The sequence below is a fragment of the Semicossyphus pulcher genome, unplaced genomic scaffold, assembly GCF_022749685.1.
Source record: "Semicossyphus pulcher isolate SPU_LCO1_2020_fin unplaced genomic scaffold, fSemPul1.0.p SCAF_15, whole genome shotgun sequence".
NCBI lineage: Eukaryota > Metazoa > Chordata > Actinopteri > Labriformes > Labridae > Semicossyphus > Semicossyphus pulcher.
The window spans coordinates 14,905,703-14,919,504 of NW_027211659.1; the positions used below are offsets into that span (position 1 = coordinate 14,905,703).

The following is a 13,802-nucleotide window of genomic DNA, read 5'->3' on the forward strand; positions in this document are numbered from 1 at the left end:
AATTACAGACAAAAAATAAAACATGGCTATTATCTATAATACAAGGATAAATCGGTCAGCCTGTGTGCACTGGATTAACCACATTTCTTCTGTCCATTTAGCTTAAAAACTTTATTAACAAGGCGTTATGAGTTACAGTGTATATGCTACTATATACACGCATCTTTACATACAGCCTGAGGAAGTGCTTCAGGCTTTGGTTGTCCTTCAGGAGGACAAGTAGTAACACATATTTGCTTCTGAAGGACAACAACAATGCACGGACACTTCCCTCATATAAATCCTGTTATCTCTGCTCCACAACAATGGGATGGGCCTTAGAGAAGTGCTTAGGAGCACTACACAGAAATCACCCGAGCTGCTTCTTAATCCAGCAACAGAGAAGCGGGGAACACAGTGGGAGAGCAGCAAGAGTTTGAAAAGAGGAGCAGAGACACATCTAACGCACAGTAGGGTCTCTGAATATTGTTGACTTGTTGCTTCCTCTCCGAGATTTCAGGGCGTTCAGACGCTTAAGAGCTTAAGGGTCGAAGCTAGAAATTGGGTTAATTCAGATTAGAGGAGTCTGCGGTTGGTGCGTAAGGACCACCGGACTATCTGCAACCCACCCAAGCTGACCCATATAATATAGTTACTGCTTTACGTCTAGACCGGGCATAAATGAGAGCTTTTATGAGATGTACAGGAATGAGAACAGCGCTGACGTATTTGTTGGTAGCTCACATACATGCACATGTAGCTGTAAATGCAACTGATGGTCAGATGATCGCATTATACTGCACTCAGCATTGAGACTACTACACATTAAAGAAGCAGAGACATTAGTGTCTCAGACAGCAAATATCACTGGACTTGTAATACGATCGTGTAATAGGTGCATAATCGCACGCCTCCAATGTGATTTATGACCGCAGAGGTTTTCATTTCCTATTTTATCTGCGTGCTATGGCTGCGAGGAAGGCCAGATCATCTTTCATTTTCAAAGTCATCAATTATCTCCCGTGCAATATAAAGTCTTACTGGACCGATGTGGACTTCCTGCGTCTATTGTGTCATCGTTTGTGGCTCTCGGCGCGCACAAGACGGCAAGATAGCGGAAGGAAGGAGGGTGGAAAAATAAATGTTTGCCTTTTTTTTTTGCGTGAGACTAATCAAGTGATATTGCTCAACCTTTTATCACAAGGAATGACAAATCTGTTTAAGCATCCAGCAGCAAATATGTGGCCGTATCAGTGTGGAAAAATGGCGCGGTAGTTCATAATGAGTTGAGGAGAGCGTTGACAGCTTAATGGGCACGGGAGAAAGGGAAATGGAGGAAAAAACTTTATCGGAGGTGAAACAATTCGGTGTGAGGTTTCTAGTAGAGGTGAGTGATGTTAGTGTGTGCGCTCCGGACAGGCCCGCCCGGACTAAAAGGCTATTTGCGATGTCTTTTTTTATCCATCCAAAGAGAGCCTCCCCGCTGGGCACAGAGCGACGCGCCTTGTGAGCCGTCTCTGACAGCACGGGCATCCACGCAGGGCAGGAGGGGGAAAGTAAACACGGCTTTTAAAGGCCTCATTAGACAGAATCATTCAGCAGAGAAGGAAATGTTTAATCATTCACTCTTTGAGTTTCTGTTAAAATAAGGAAAGAAATTGTTCTTTGGGACAGGTCCGCCATCGTTCTAGGAACCCTTAAGGATTTGTTTTGCTTCAGAAGTTTCAAATTGCATCATTTTAAGTGCACACGGAAAGGGGAATGTTCCTTAATAGAGCTGGGACTTACTTTATCATTTAACCTGCTGTTACATTTCTTGATTCATTGATTAAAGCCACGTTTTTTGGCACAAAATTACAGTGCTCTAAGCCAGGCAGCAGTACAGCGTAACCTCTTTGGTTTTGTGACACAAAGGTGTTAAAAGTCAAGCAGAGCGGGAAAAGAAAGGTTTTGAATGATATGTTTCCAGCGTATAATTCTCCAGCAGATTTTTAAATTGATGATGATTAAACGTTCATCTACTGGAACTCTGCAAACTCCTGAAAAGGTGTTAATATCCACTTTCCCCGGCCTCTCTCTGCCCGCCCTCTCAGAGGTTAAAATGTCTTCGACTGCTCCGAGTGCATGTGTGTGTGAGTTTGCATGTGTGTGCGCAGACACGGCTCCTTACCTCATGCAGGTTGGTGCAGTAAATATTAGCTTTTCGAATGAACACGGCCACCCTCAGATATTTAAAGGCCAAAATTGAGAGGCTTTAATTTTGTTCCTCCTGGCAGGCCGCTCCAAACCAGCAGCAGACAGCTTGGTTATTTTCAACAAACATTAAGTAACCATTGAGTCTGTGTCGTCCACTGCGGTTCGTTTGGGTAAAGGAGGAGGTGAGGAAGGGCGATGGGTTCACCTTGAATGTGAGCTAACAGATACTAGAGGACTCCTGCTGCTTCTTGTAACACCACTTTAGAAAAGCAAAATTCGTGACCTGAGGATTAGTCGATAATTTGTGAAGCTAGTTATAAAAACAGCAAACAGACATGTTGCAGGGTGGCATGTGTCGCAGGCCTCTCCCTGTGCTGCAGACAGCAGACGGACAGAAAGCAGTGATCTTCTGGTTAGCCAGCGGCCACAGGCATGCAGAAAATGAGACCTTGAAGAACCGTCGGGAGGCACTGTCACTTTTTCCGAGAGATGTCCATTCGAGGAGCTTCCTCTGCATATTTCAGAGTGACAGACAAGCAAGTGGCCTTTAAAACACGTGTTAGCTACGGAAACAAAAATATAGACAGAGACGTCTTTCTGAAGCAGGAAGTGTGGGACAATACTAATAAAGAAAGCCTTGAATTTGCACTAAACTGCACGGAGGAGGACATCACTGTGATGCAGCTGAGCGTGATGTAGTCTAGCCTTATATCAAGGTCACAGTTGACAGATCAATGAGAGAAAACACAATAGAGAAGGCGGCTGTCAGATTTCTCAGATGACATCAAATGAAAGAAGCTTTTAGTTTCCATCTTCAGCAGCTCAGAGATGTTTTAAGGTTTGGAGTTGGCCTTAAATTTTTTTTTTTTCAGCTATTGGCAGCTTTTGGCAGCAGGACGTTGTTTACTACGTTGAGAGAAAGGTTATGTGTTTTAGTGGTACAGACTGATTTTTATCAGTTTACTCTTGTTTGGATTGCGGTTGCCAAGAGAGATCTTTCATCGAGCACCTCGCTTTAGAGCCACAAGCAGTGACAGGAAGCGTGCAGGCCACCGTGTGGTGGTGCAACCTGGGAATTGTCAGTTGTTTTTCAGGGCTTTTATTTTGGCTGTTTGTGGACGGGGATGCGCAGGACATTTATATTTTAGATAATTTACCTTTTTGGCATTTACTAAGAAAACAAAACAATTCCCACCTCAAATTAATGTTGTTGACTTTTAAAGAATATTAATCCATTAATTTAGTCCTCTATGTTTTAACAATAGTACTTAGAGTTTAGACAGAGGGATGAGGGAAGGAGAGCTGAGGGCTTTCCCAAATCTGAGTGAAGCAGTTTCTCCTCTTTTTTTTCTTCTTTCGAGCAGCACAATCAGAGAGAATCATTCATTCATGTCCAGCAGCCAGCTCGGTCCCCTCGTCCTCTCCTCATCGCTGACAGGAAATTCTGACCTACTGTTTGTCATGACCAGATTTGTTTCGGGTGAAAGATGCAAAAACCTAGACAAATAAGTTGTATTTTAGTGTGTGAGCACATGCATCCAAGTCTAAGTTTGTGCTCCGTCGCTTCTGCACTGCTTCCTAATATTTGTGTGCTGAAATGCTCTTCAAATAATATTTTTGGGGATACGGTTGTTCAGCGGTGTGGCTTTTCCTCCCTCAGCCTCTCTGTTTTGTAAATCAGCGGCTCTCATTGCAGACCTGGACTCTCTCACGTTAATATAGTTGTTAACAGCTTGTGGTCACCGGGCGGTCGGTGTGGCTTTGCTGTTTGAGCCGACACCATGCTGGAGGGAGAGAGGAAGGCTGTGTGGAAGCTCTGGATCCCCAAACTCGCGGGTAGAGATGGGCACACTGTCACATTTGTCTTTCTGACTGACAGTTTTTTTAAAGACTAAAAAATATGGTGAAATCCTCATTGGGATGACCTAAGATTTGATCATCTTTGTTGTTACTTACAAATCAAATTTAAAAAGGTGTAAACACCTGCCAAGTTCAAAAAATAAATCCAAAATAAAGATGCAAATTGAAATGAAGTTATTAATTAAAAAAAACCTCTTTGTTAATGCATATTTTCAGTTCCTTCTTGGCTCTCTCCTATATTTGAACAAAAACACACCCTCTAATGCTCAGATTGCATCACTTGGAATAAAGGACACCCGTATTTAAGGTTAATAATATATGGCTTTTTATGACTTCTACATGATTATAGTCCCTCCTTTAATTCAAATAAAATATCAGCGTTGTTTTCTCACTCATGTCCACATTTATTCTTCACGGAAACACCGTGAGGACTAGAAAAAACGGTACAATTTGAAGATAAAAAAATAACAAAACAAATGCTGGGTCTCTCATTGTGTTATTAAATAAAGTAAACCCGTATCTAACAGGGTAACTTAATTATTAATCACCGTGTTCGCTTGATAGACCAGCAGAAAAATGACGGTCACGATCGTTACAATTGGCTGTTTTCGGTTTTCACCATCACGGCACGCTCTTTCGCTGCACCTATCTTCCGTATAGTCATGTGACTTCCAAAAAAACTTTATTGACTTTATATGAACGTAACAAAGACGACGTAATAATGATTTTGACTTTAGAAAATACTCAAAATCACAATAACCAAGATGTTTTATGACTGCATGTAAAGGAAAACGTTTTTAATCATTAAAGGGAAAAGTCACGTGCGGTTTAAAATGAGACTCCGTTTTTCTTATAAACTGTAAAAAAAAAAAACAGTAAACCTGTAAACAACAGTGTAACTCTGAAGTGTGTATGTGAGTGTTCAGGTCCGTTAAACCCACCCCTTCTGTGTCTCTCATCTCTGCAGGAGTCGGAAGATCCAGATCCGGAACATTCCCCCTCATCTACAGTGGGAGGTCAGTTGTTTGTATTTGAGTGTGTGCGAGTGTGTGTGTGTGTGTGTGCGCACAAGACAGTGATGCCCAGTTGAAGCGCCAGGTAGCACATAAACCAGCTTCCTGACAATGAGTCACCAGCTTTTAGACTGTATTTCTCTGCAGACTGAAGGGTTTGTGTACATGTGTTTATGTGTGTATCCGTGCCGTGTGTATCTACGTCAGTGTTTGTTGATGTGTGGATGACTGTGTGTCTGTGTGTCAACATCTGTAACCTCGCTGGGGTCCTAGTTGTTTTTCTCTGTGTGAGTGTCTCTGTTGTCAAGCCTGCTTACTCTGCTATTCCTCAGAGTTTCTGCTTTATTTTTAGGACACTTCCAGAAAAGTCACGAAATGTTTCAGACCATTAAGGAACTGAAGATAACATTACTCCTTTCGGTCCCAGGCCTAAACTGCCCTTTATTACTGCTGTTTATTTTCTTCTTTTAGTTTCATCAGCACAGTTTAAAAAGAAGTATTGATGTAAATAGTAGAGATTGATTTACAATTACATGATGTACAAGTAGAATTGTGCATCTCATCAGAATCTGAAGATGTCAAATATGAGAGCTCAGTTCAGAAGAGTAACACAAATAGCAAGTGTAATCTGTGAGGACTTTTTTGACACTGACAGGTAACATGAGCTTACAACAGTCTCTTAACCAGTAAGTAAGATAACCAGAGTAAAACTATTGATTCAAAGTGACTTTTAATCATGTCAAACTATGGCGCTAATCTTTCTGGAGTGATACTTGTTCAGTAAAGCATTATAACAAATGATTAACAAAAACAAGTATGTCATGTACTTATTAAAGCTGTGTTTCTAGAACGGGACACACCCAGACTGTGATGCTAACATATCAATTTGATTGCCATATTAAGTGCCAGGGCTGTTGATGTTGGTTGACAGCCAGAAAGACAAATCCAGTTTGTGCAAACCTCATTTACACTTCAGGGTAAACAGAGACACCAGAAAGATATAAAAAGTTGCCAGTAATAATAATTTTTCTTTAACTTCTCGATGAAACAAAAAAAGTTCTATAACCAGCTACATAAAAGGCTCCTCATTTCACTAAGTGGACACATCCCAGCTGTCAACTGTCAGTGTCTCTGTGGCACTAAAAATCCGAGGTTAACCCTGCATGATATCAGATCTAATCTAGACTCTACTCAGGCAGATGTTCATGGATGAATAGATGGACCGCTTTAGATACGTCTCTGTAGATCCACATTTATCTGAAATGCAATACAATCATTGTGTAGCAAAGATCAACATTAAGAAAATTATAAAAACTTAAGTAATGCATACCCAGTGAGTGACAGCGTTGTGTGTTTCTCCAATAAGTGAAACTCTCACAGCACAAGAAAACATTCATATTTGAAATATAGTTTTTTAAATTGTCTGTGTAACAAATTATATGCCAAGAATTTTGGGAACCAATTCCAACCTTGGCTAACAGGCCGCCCCTTTAAAAGGTTTTTTTACCAAGATTGTGTTACACCAGATATTCATAATGTCCTTCACTAACTCTTGGTGTTCTAGCTGGTTTAACACTGATTATACAACAGTTAGTTATGCCCAAGTAATCTGATTGGACAAAAGGCATTCCATGAGTGCTGACATAGAGCACAACATCACTGGGACTTTTCACTCTGTGTATCACTCCGCGTCAGCCAGAACTGTTAATTAACATTACAGCGGACCTTGTATGTTTACATTGATCAAGCTGGTACCTCTGAATCACACAACAGACTCTTATTTCACCGGTCTATGATAAAACAAAAAGAAAAATGTACATGACAAAAACAGCTGATCTGTGGTAACCTGTAGACACAGAGTGCAGGAGAATGTTTTGTTGCTTGGCAACAACAGCCCAGTTAAGATTAGTTACGTTGTGGAACTAGTTGAGTTGGTGGAACAAAATAAAATTCTGTTGTTTATTATTACTGCTTATTGCTATTTGCCGCTTGTGTAACTGTGGCCAAAACCAATATCACACTCGAGGTTGTGGTGTTGTACTGAATATCAGCATAGCTGTGATTGGGCTGCAGATAATAACGCCCTCTCATTAACTTAGTCATGTATCACCAGTACCGTCTTAGACTGCACAATCTAATTTCATGGGAAGCGGTTGCTAGGAAACATCCATAGCTGCATCCAATCTAAAGCAATTGTATATAAGCACATTTTTGTCCAAATTCAGTAGGGGGATTTTGAATGAGGTTATAAAGTTATGATTTAATTCTGCTCTCTAGTACACGTTCAACTGACCCTTCACTAAGCCCCTCCTTTGAACGGCCAATGTCCAATCCTACATTAGCAACCGTAACTAGGCGCGGGAGGCCTGTCAAGCTTTCAGATCCCGTAACTGTGTGCATATGGAATCTGCACGTCCAACAGCAGATATCCCCAATGTTTAGCGGGGGGTGTCATATTTTTAGCTTTTCCTTAGTCAAAAAATCGAGAGGAGAAATATCAACAAGAACTCCTTCATTTATGCTCCAATTTAAGACGCTGACTAACTTGGCTAGCATTGCATTGGGGCTGGTGAGCTTTTGCCTCGATTTTTATGCGTATTATTGTCCTTTCTGTCTGCTTCTCTCTGATATTTGGGAACTAGTTTTCCAGAAATGTATTTCCCTTGGAACATCTCCCACTGTTATAGTTGAAAACAGCATAATATTTACATGCCGGTGCGAAAACTTGACAGGCGTAGCAACAGTAACCAAGAGGGGCGGGACTTAGAAGGGTCAATTGCTACAGTGTAACTTGATCATCAAGACTTGTGTGTGTGTGTGTGTGTGTGTCCATGTGCATGCATGTTTTTGTATTAGTGGTTTTAGTTGTGTGTCTGACTCCCGCTCTCCTCTCTCCCTCAGGTTTTGGACGGCCTTCTAGCTCAGTATGGTACTGTAGAAAACGTGGAACAAGGTACTGAACGCTCCTCCTCCTCTTCAGTCACCGCACATCTCATCATCATTGTCTGCCTCCCACTGTTCAATGCACATGTGTCTGTTTAGCATCGCACGCACAGGGACCTCCCAGTGAGTCAAGTCGCCCTGTCTGACTTGACTTCCTCTTTGCCATCATCATCCCACACACTTATTATCTAAACATAACCCATCTCTGCATATAAATCACGCTTTATCTGCTCGTCTGTGTGTGTGCGTGCATGTGTGGCTCTAAGTCTGACCCATGGAGAGCAGCGTTTGAACTACATGCAGCCTCTGTAATAAGCACTGTGCGGTGCCACGTGTCCCCCTCGGTTTCAGCGTATGGATTGAAGTGGGCAGACATGGCAGACATCCAGTAGTAATTCTTCCGTGTGTGTGCGTGTTTCTGCCTGTACGTGTGTTTTGGGGAGGTGCATCGTGCTAAAAGGAGAGGACACTGTAGGCGCCTGTGGTGGGGATTTTTGTACTGTCTGATGTGTGTGAAGGGCAGTCGGAGCTAAAGCTATCTCAAGGAACTTTTCGCTGGCGACACACACATGCATGAGTTTAAAAATGTGCACACACAGAGACACACACTGTCCCTCTGCGCGTCAAACCAGCCAAGACAAACTACCACCCACTGTAGCCATGACAGGTGCTAAAAGAGAACCCAGCAGAGAAATTGCTCCACTCAGAGTTTCCCAGAAGCTGCCCGCCGTAAAGCAGCCCCCTTCATCCGTACCGTACCAGACACAAGCGCAGCATTTCCTCTTCTTTCTTCTTCATCCCTCAGTCCAGCTCACCGTATCTGTATCTCTTATGTATCTGTCCCCGCCTCGGTCGCTCACCTTGCGTTTCCGTCCAACTTCCTGTCACTTTTCACCGCCTGAGTCCGCGCACTCTGGTTACGGGGTGAGGTTTTGGAGGAGTCCCATGTTCATGTGTGGCATGCCGGAGGCTGCCGGTGGCGGGGCAGGGCGGGGCGGGGCAGAGCTGGCTGTGAGCACCGGGCGCCATGCCAGGCTCTGCCCACCCGCCCTCTAAGAGCCAGCTGGGTGCTCTCTCTGCTTTTAACCCTTCCAAACCGTGTCCAGAGCAAACTCACAAATTTGAAAGTTAAATTTCTGACATTTTTTTATAGAAAAAAAAGGTCCCAGGGAAAAAAAAGTCCACTTTAAAAACAACTTTGACTCTGGCAATTACCTCGCGTGTCACAGATCATTTATTTTCATAATTGTCATTTTGTTGTTCATGTGGTTAAGTCGCTTAAACCTGGACTTTATTAGCACATTTTTTAAGATATCTAAAGCATCTGTAGTGTTTGTTTGTTCAGCAGGCTTTGGCATCAGTCCCCTCAATCAAGAGTGCAGTGGCTTCTTTAGTGATTCATTATTTTGACATTTAGCGGTTACACAGAGATCCATCGATGACAAAGCAGAGATGCTGTTGTGTCTTCTGACGGAGCGGGAGGAATTTCATCAATAAGACATGCTGTTTTCATTTTTCTTACTAGCGCTGTCACTGACACTCTCTCCACCTACATGAGCTGAACGTTGAACGTAAAATGAAAAAAGGTTATTCTGTAAAATGAATCCAAACTGAAGCAAAATTAGATGAACAGGTTTAGCCTATGCACTACTAATGAAACTCTAAAGTGCAATTCAATGTAATAAGAAGGTTATAAGCATGCATATTCCCTGCAGAGATCAAACCTCTAACTGTGAAAGAGTTAAATCTGTTCACGCAGGTCCACAAATCTTCCCAAGTTAGGACCTGCATTGCATTTTATCACAGATTACCTGCTTTGTTTAGGCTGTGATGCCAAACTTAAATCCTTTATTGTGCAAGTGGCCAAGAGGCTATTGTGTTTAGCAGCTCTTGTCTGTAGAGGCAGCAGCGGGGTCTGGAGGGGAGCCAGTGTGGTGATGGCTGTAATGGATTCATACAGACAAGTGGCTCTCCGGGTCACCACAGGAACCTGGACGCGCGTCTAACTCACCTACGGCAACAACAGCGTCCTGTTATGTGCATGTGTAAATGTGTTTATTCAACCTCATCTCTTGTTTTGCTTTTCTCTCTCTCTGTCTTGTTTCACAGTGAACACTGATACAGAAACAGCGGTGGTGAATGTTACGTACTCAACCAAGGAGGAAGCTAAAGAGTAAGAATATACCTGTTTTACCTACTGTTATGTACAGGCAGCAGCAACACAAGCAGCTTTGTTCACATACTTGCGTACTTTGTGTTTACCTAGAGGATTAGAAAGTATATCCACGAGGGTCACAGCATGGTCATATCATAGTCGAAACCAGAATATCCAGCTGGAGAACTTTTGATTTTGCACAATGTGTGTCTAATTACATAGCCCACAGAGGTTACTACATAGTTCATGGTAAGATAAAGCAGCAAAAACAACGGGTTTTATTTAAGTAGATTTTATAGTTGTTTCCACACACTCTAAAACAGAAGAGTGTGCTGTCAGCTAAGAGTGTAACTTCAGTCAAAGCGAGCAACATGTCTGCAAAGTGTCTTATAATCATCGTTTTTAAGCTGATTTTTTTTTAAATTTAAAGTTAAGATAATTTATACCAGCAAAAACTAGAAAATAGAGAAATGTCATGCTAATATCTGCTTTACTTACTCGAGTCAGAGAGGAAGGGCTGCACGCTAACGCTAATGCTAACTTTAGCTTGGCTTGTTTCTAATTGTTTCTAGCTCGATTTGCTTTCAGGTTAGGTTTCCTTAAAGGGCCAGTTCGCCGATTTTCAACCTCAGTCCTATAATGCTATTATGGGGAGCTAATGCCATTATGGTAGGAAAAAAAATGCAATTTGGCTCTGTGCCGATGGGCCCTGGAAAACCTCCGCCAGACTATGTGAAACGTGTCAACTGGTGGAGGCGAGGGAGCTTGCTAAACTACACTTCCTCAATGTAGGACCCCGCCTCCGATGTCATGTCTCATTCAAAATTGTCAGGTTTGAAATGTAGACTGCAGACCTGAAGATTGTTCAGGCGATCTACCGGTATATTCTTGTCGTTTTCGGATTCTGTACCGCTCTGAGCCATTGCCTGCAGCCAAACGGTAGTATTTCACTCCAGCGTCTCTTGCTGGGCCATTCCTTTCAGAGGGAGGGGCGCAATGCACGCTGGGTGTTGTAGGAATGTAGAATGGGCGAAACCACGAGCTGTTTGTACAACTTTCTCCACAGCTATGGCGCCAATTTCAAATATTATTGCTTCTATCGATTACAGAAAACACCAGCTTTGACTGACAGTGGCTTTTTCCAGGGGTGACTTGCTCCTTTAAGTGTACTGAGCCATGCCGTACAACAAAGATAGCAATCAGATAGAGTCAGTATTGGAAAGGAAAAAATGGTATTGGTACATATTTCGATTTAATGAGAGATATTTGTAAATATGTAGCTTGTTAACATGTTTGAGCTTTAATGAAGTTTTGATAATTACAACTAATTTATTGACAATAGTACCCATGATTTACTCTCTTCTCCCTGCTCCTTCCTGCAGAGCCATTGAGAAGTTAACAGGACACCAGTTTGAAGACTACTCTTTCAAAGTGTCATATATAGTGGACATGGATGCTGCTCCGCCTGACCAGGCTCCTCGCACGCGCCGCGGGGGTCGGTCGTCCCGGGACCAGGGCGCCGGTCAGGCCGGGCCCTCCGGAGAGTACTGCCCTCCACGCACCAGACAACACGACTTCCCCCTGCGCATGCTCGTGCCTACTCAGTTTGTGGGAGCCATCATCGGCAAGGAGGGCCTCACCATCAAGAATGTCACCAAACAGACACAGTCCAAGTAAGCAAGGACAATGCTTTATATCTCGCCTGGTTCCTGCTCTGTCTTTTCTGTTCTGTTCATGGCTGTATGGACTTCCTCAGGCAGCTTTGTGTTATTATTTTTGCTTGCATTAATTAGGTATTTGAGTGCTGAATCAAGGTTCTCATTTGAAGAGTAATTATCTTAGATTAGATGCAAGACTGTACAAAATTAAAGCTTTGTGTTGTTAAATTTTGGAGATGAATAGCCCAGGTTAATTAGGCGTAATAGATGGCATGTTTACTGTTGCCTTATGAATTTTTCTTTCCAGATGAACACAATTTTTTTGCATATGACAGACTTTATCATGAATTAACACACTGCACAGTTAGATCTTCTCTTGCCTCTGTGTCCGTCCTCCTCATTGTTATGTTCTCCTCTCTGTCTGTCTTCTTCTCAGGGTGGACATTCATCGGAAGGAAAATGCAGGTGCAGCAGAAAAGCCCATCACCATCCACTCAACTCCCGAGGGCTGCTCCTCCGCCTGTCGCATGATCCTGGATATTATGCAGAAGGAGGCCCACGAGACCAACACGTGAGTCCGCTCCCCCGCTACGCAGACGTTCCCATGAAAACACTTGGACGTGCATACAGTCCTGCAGGGAGATTAGCTATAATGTCTGCAGGACTGTAATCTTATCCTTTAACCTGCCTGCACACCTTTTAATCTCACTGTGTATTCTCTGGCGTGGACCACTAACACAGTAAACACAGTGCATACAACGCACTCACGTAAGCAAACATGTGATCGCAGCTTAGCATTTAGGAAACAAGGCCAACATGTCTAATTGGAGTTGACAGTTTAAACAAGACATTACACCTGTAAAACTCCTCTGTGAATCTGATCAACAGCACCCATCTTTTACACATGATACCAGTGTTTTTCTTTCTTTGTAGTGTGAAACAAGGAGGCTGTACCTCTGAACTTCACTCCTGATCATGTGTGCACACACTCACAGTTGTTGGAGATATACGCAATAGTTCCTGCATTGCTGCATTAAGAAAAAGTAATTTGTTACCACAGGTTTGCAAGACACATCCTAAAAAACATCATGTTTAAACCAGCATGATATTTGTTTAATTTGAAGGTTGTTTCTTGTGCCCGGTGTTTGTGACACTTGCTGAGGTGCATACATACAAAACTTTGAGCATTGGGTCTATATGAACATTTTCACCCCTTGCTGTGATAATATTTGACTTTTCTTACTGCCAATCTCAGAAAAAATTAAAACCAGGTTTCATGCTGTCAAAAACAATAGTTCGAAATTTTCGGAAATATGCTTTAGAGACTTAAAAAATAGTGAAAATAATTGCTAACTAACCTCACTGTGTCTTTTTTGTTTCATCTGTATTAAGAACAGTGTAAAAACAGTTATTTGAATTTTAAGCTGTAATGAGTGTGATTTAAAAAGAGCCAGAAGAAGCGTAAATAAATCCAATTACAGAGAACCAACAACTAACCCTAATCCGTGAAACAGCTGTAGTGAAGAAATGAAAACATGTAACATAAAGCAAGTTTAAACAAATCGGCAAAAATAACGTATTGAACAGATACAGAACAGAAGAACAAAGGGCTTAACTGGACTAACATCACTACAGTGTATCTTGTGTTAAAAAAGGGGACGGACTAGATACATTTTTCTCACTCCACCCTACACCCTTTTCGAACAGACTTCAGTTATAAGTGGAGTCCTTAGCCTTTTTTACACTGTGGTTCCGCCTCAGCGCCATAACGAAGCTCCGTCCTCATGCCGCCTTTGTCATTCTACAGTGGAACACGCAATGCCGGCGTAAAGCTGCCCCATGGTGTGTTTTTAAATAGAATTCCAGCGTTGCGGAAGCAAAACGTGCGCGAGGTGTGAACAAACCGCTTCAAATACACACGCACTATGCTGTTCCGCCCTGCCGACTCTGCAGTTTACACAGACGCTGTTTCGCCTCTGGTACGCCTCTGTTACGCCT

The 13,802-nt window shown here is 42.5% G+C and overlaps 1 protein-coding gene across 2 annotated transcripts in view; it reads left to right on the forward strand.

Annotated features, from left to right (window-relative positions):
• The window catches only part of igf2bp2a (insulin-like growth factor 2 mRNA binding protein 2a), a 48,823-nt gene that overhangs the window by 20,867 nt on the left and 14,154 nt on the right, over nt 1–13,802 (forward strand). For both annotated transcript variants that reach the window (XM_069662736.1, XM_069662737.1), the window contains exons 3-7: nt 5,003–5,051; nt 7,950–8,001; nt 10,101–10,164; nt 11,529–11,819; nt 12,241–12,375. In XM_069662736.1, coding sequence (XP_069518837.1) covers nt 5,003–5,051; nt 7,950–8,001; nt 10,101–10,164; nt 11,529–11,819; nt 12,241–12,375 — 591 coding nt within the window. The remainder of the gene's footprint in view (nt 1–5,002; nt 5,052–7,949; nt 8,002–10,100; nt 10,165–11,528; nt 11,820–12,240; nt 12,376–13,802) is intronic.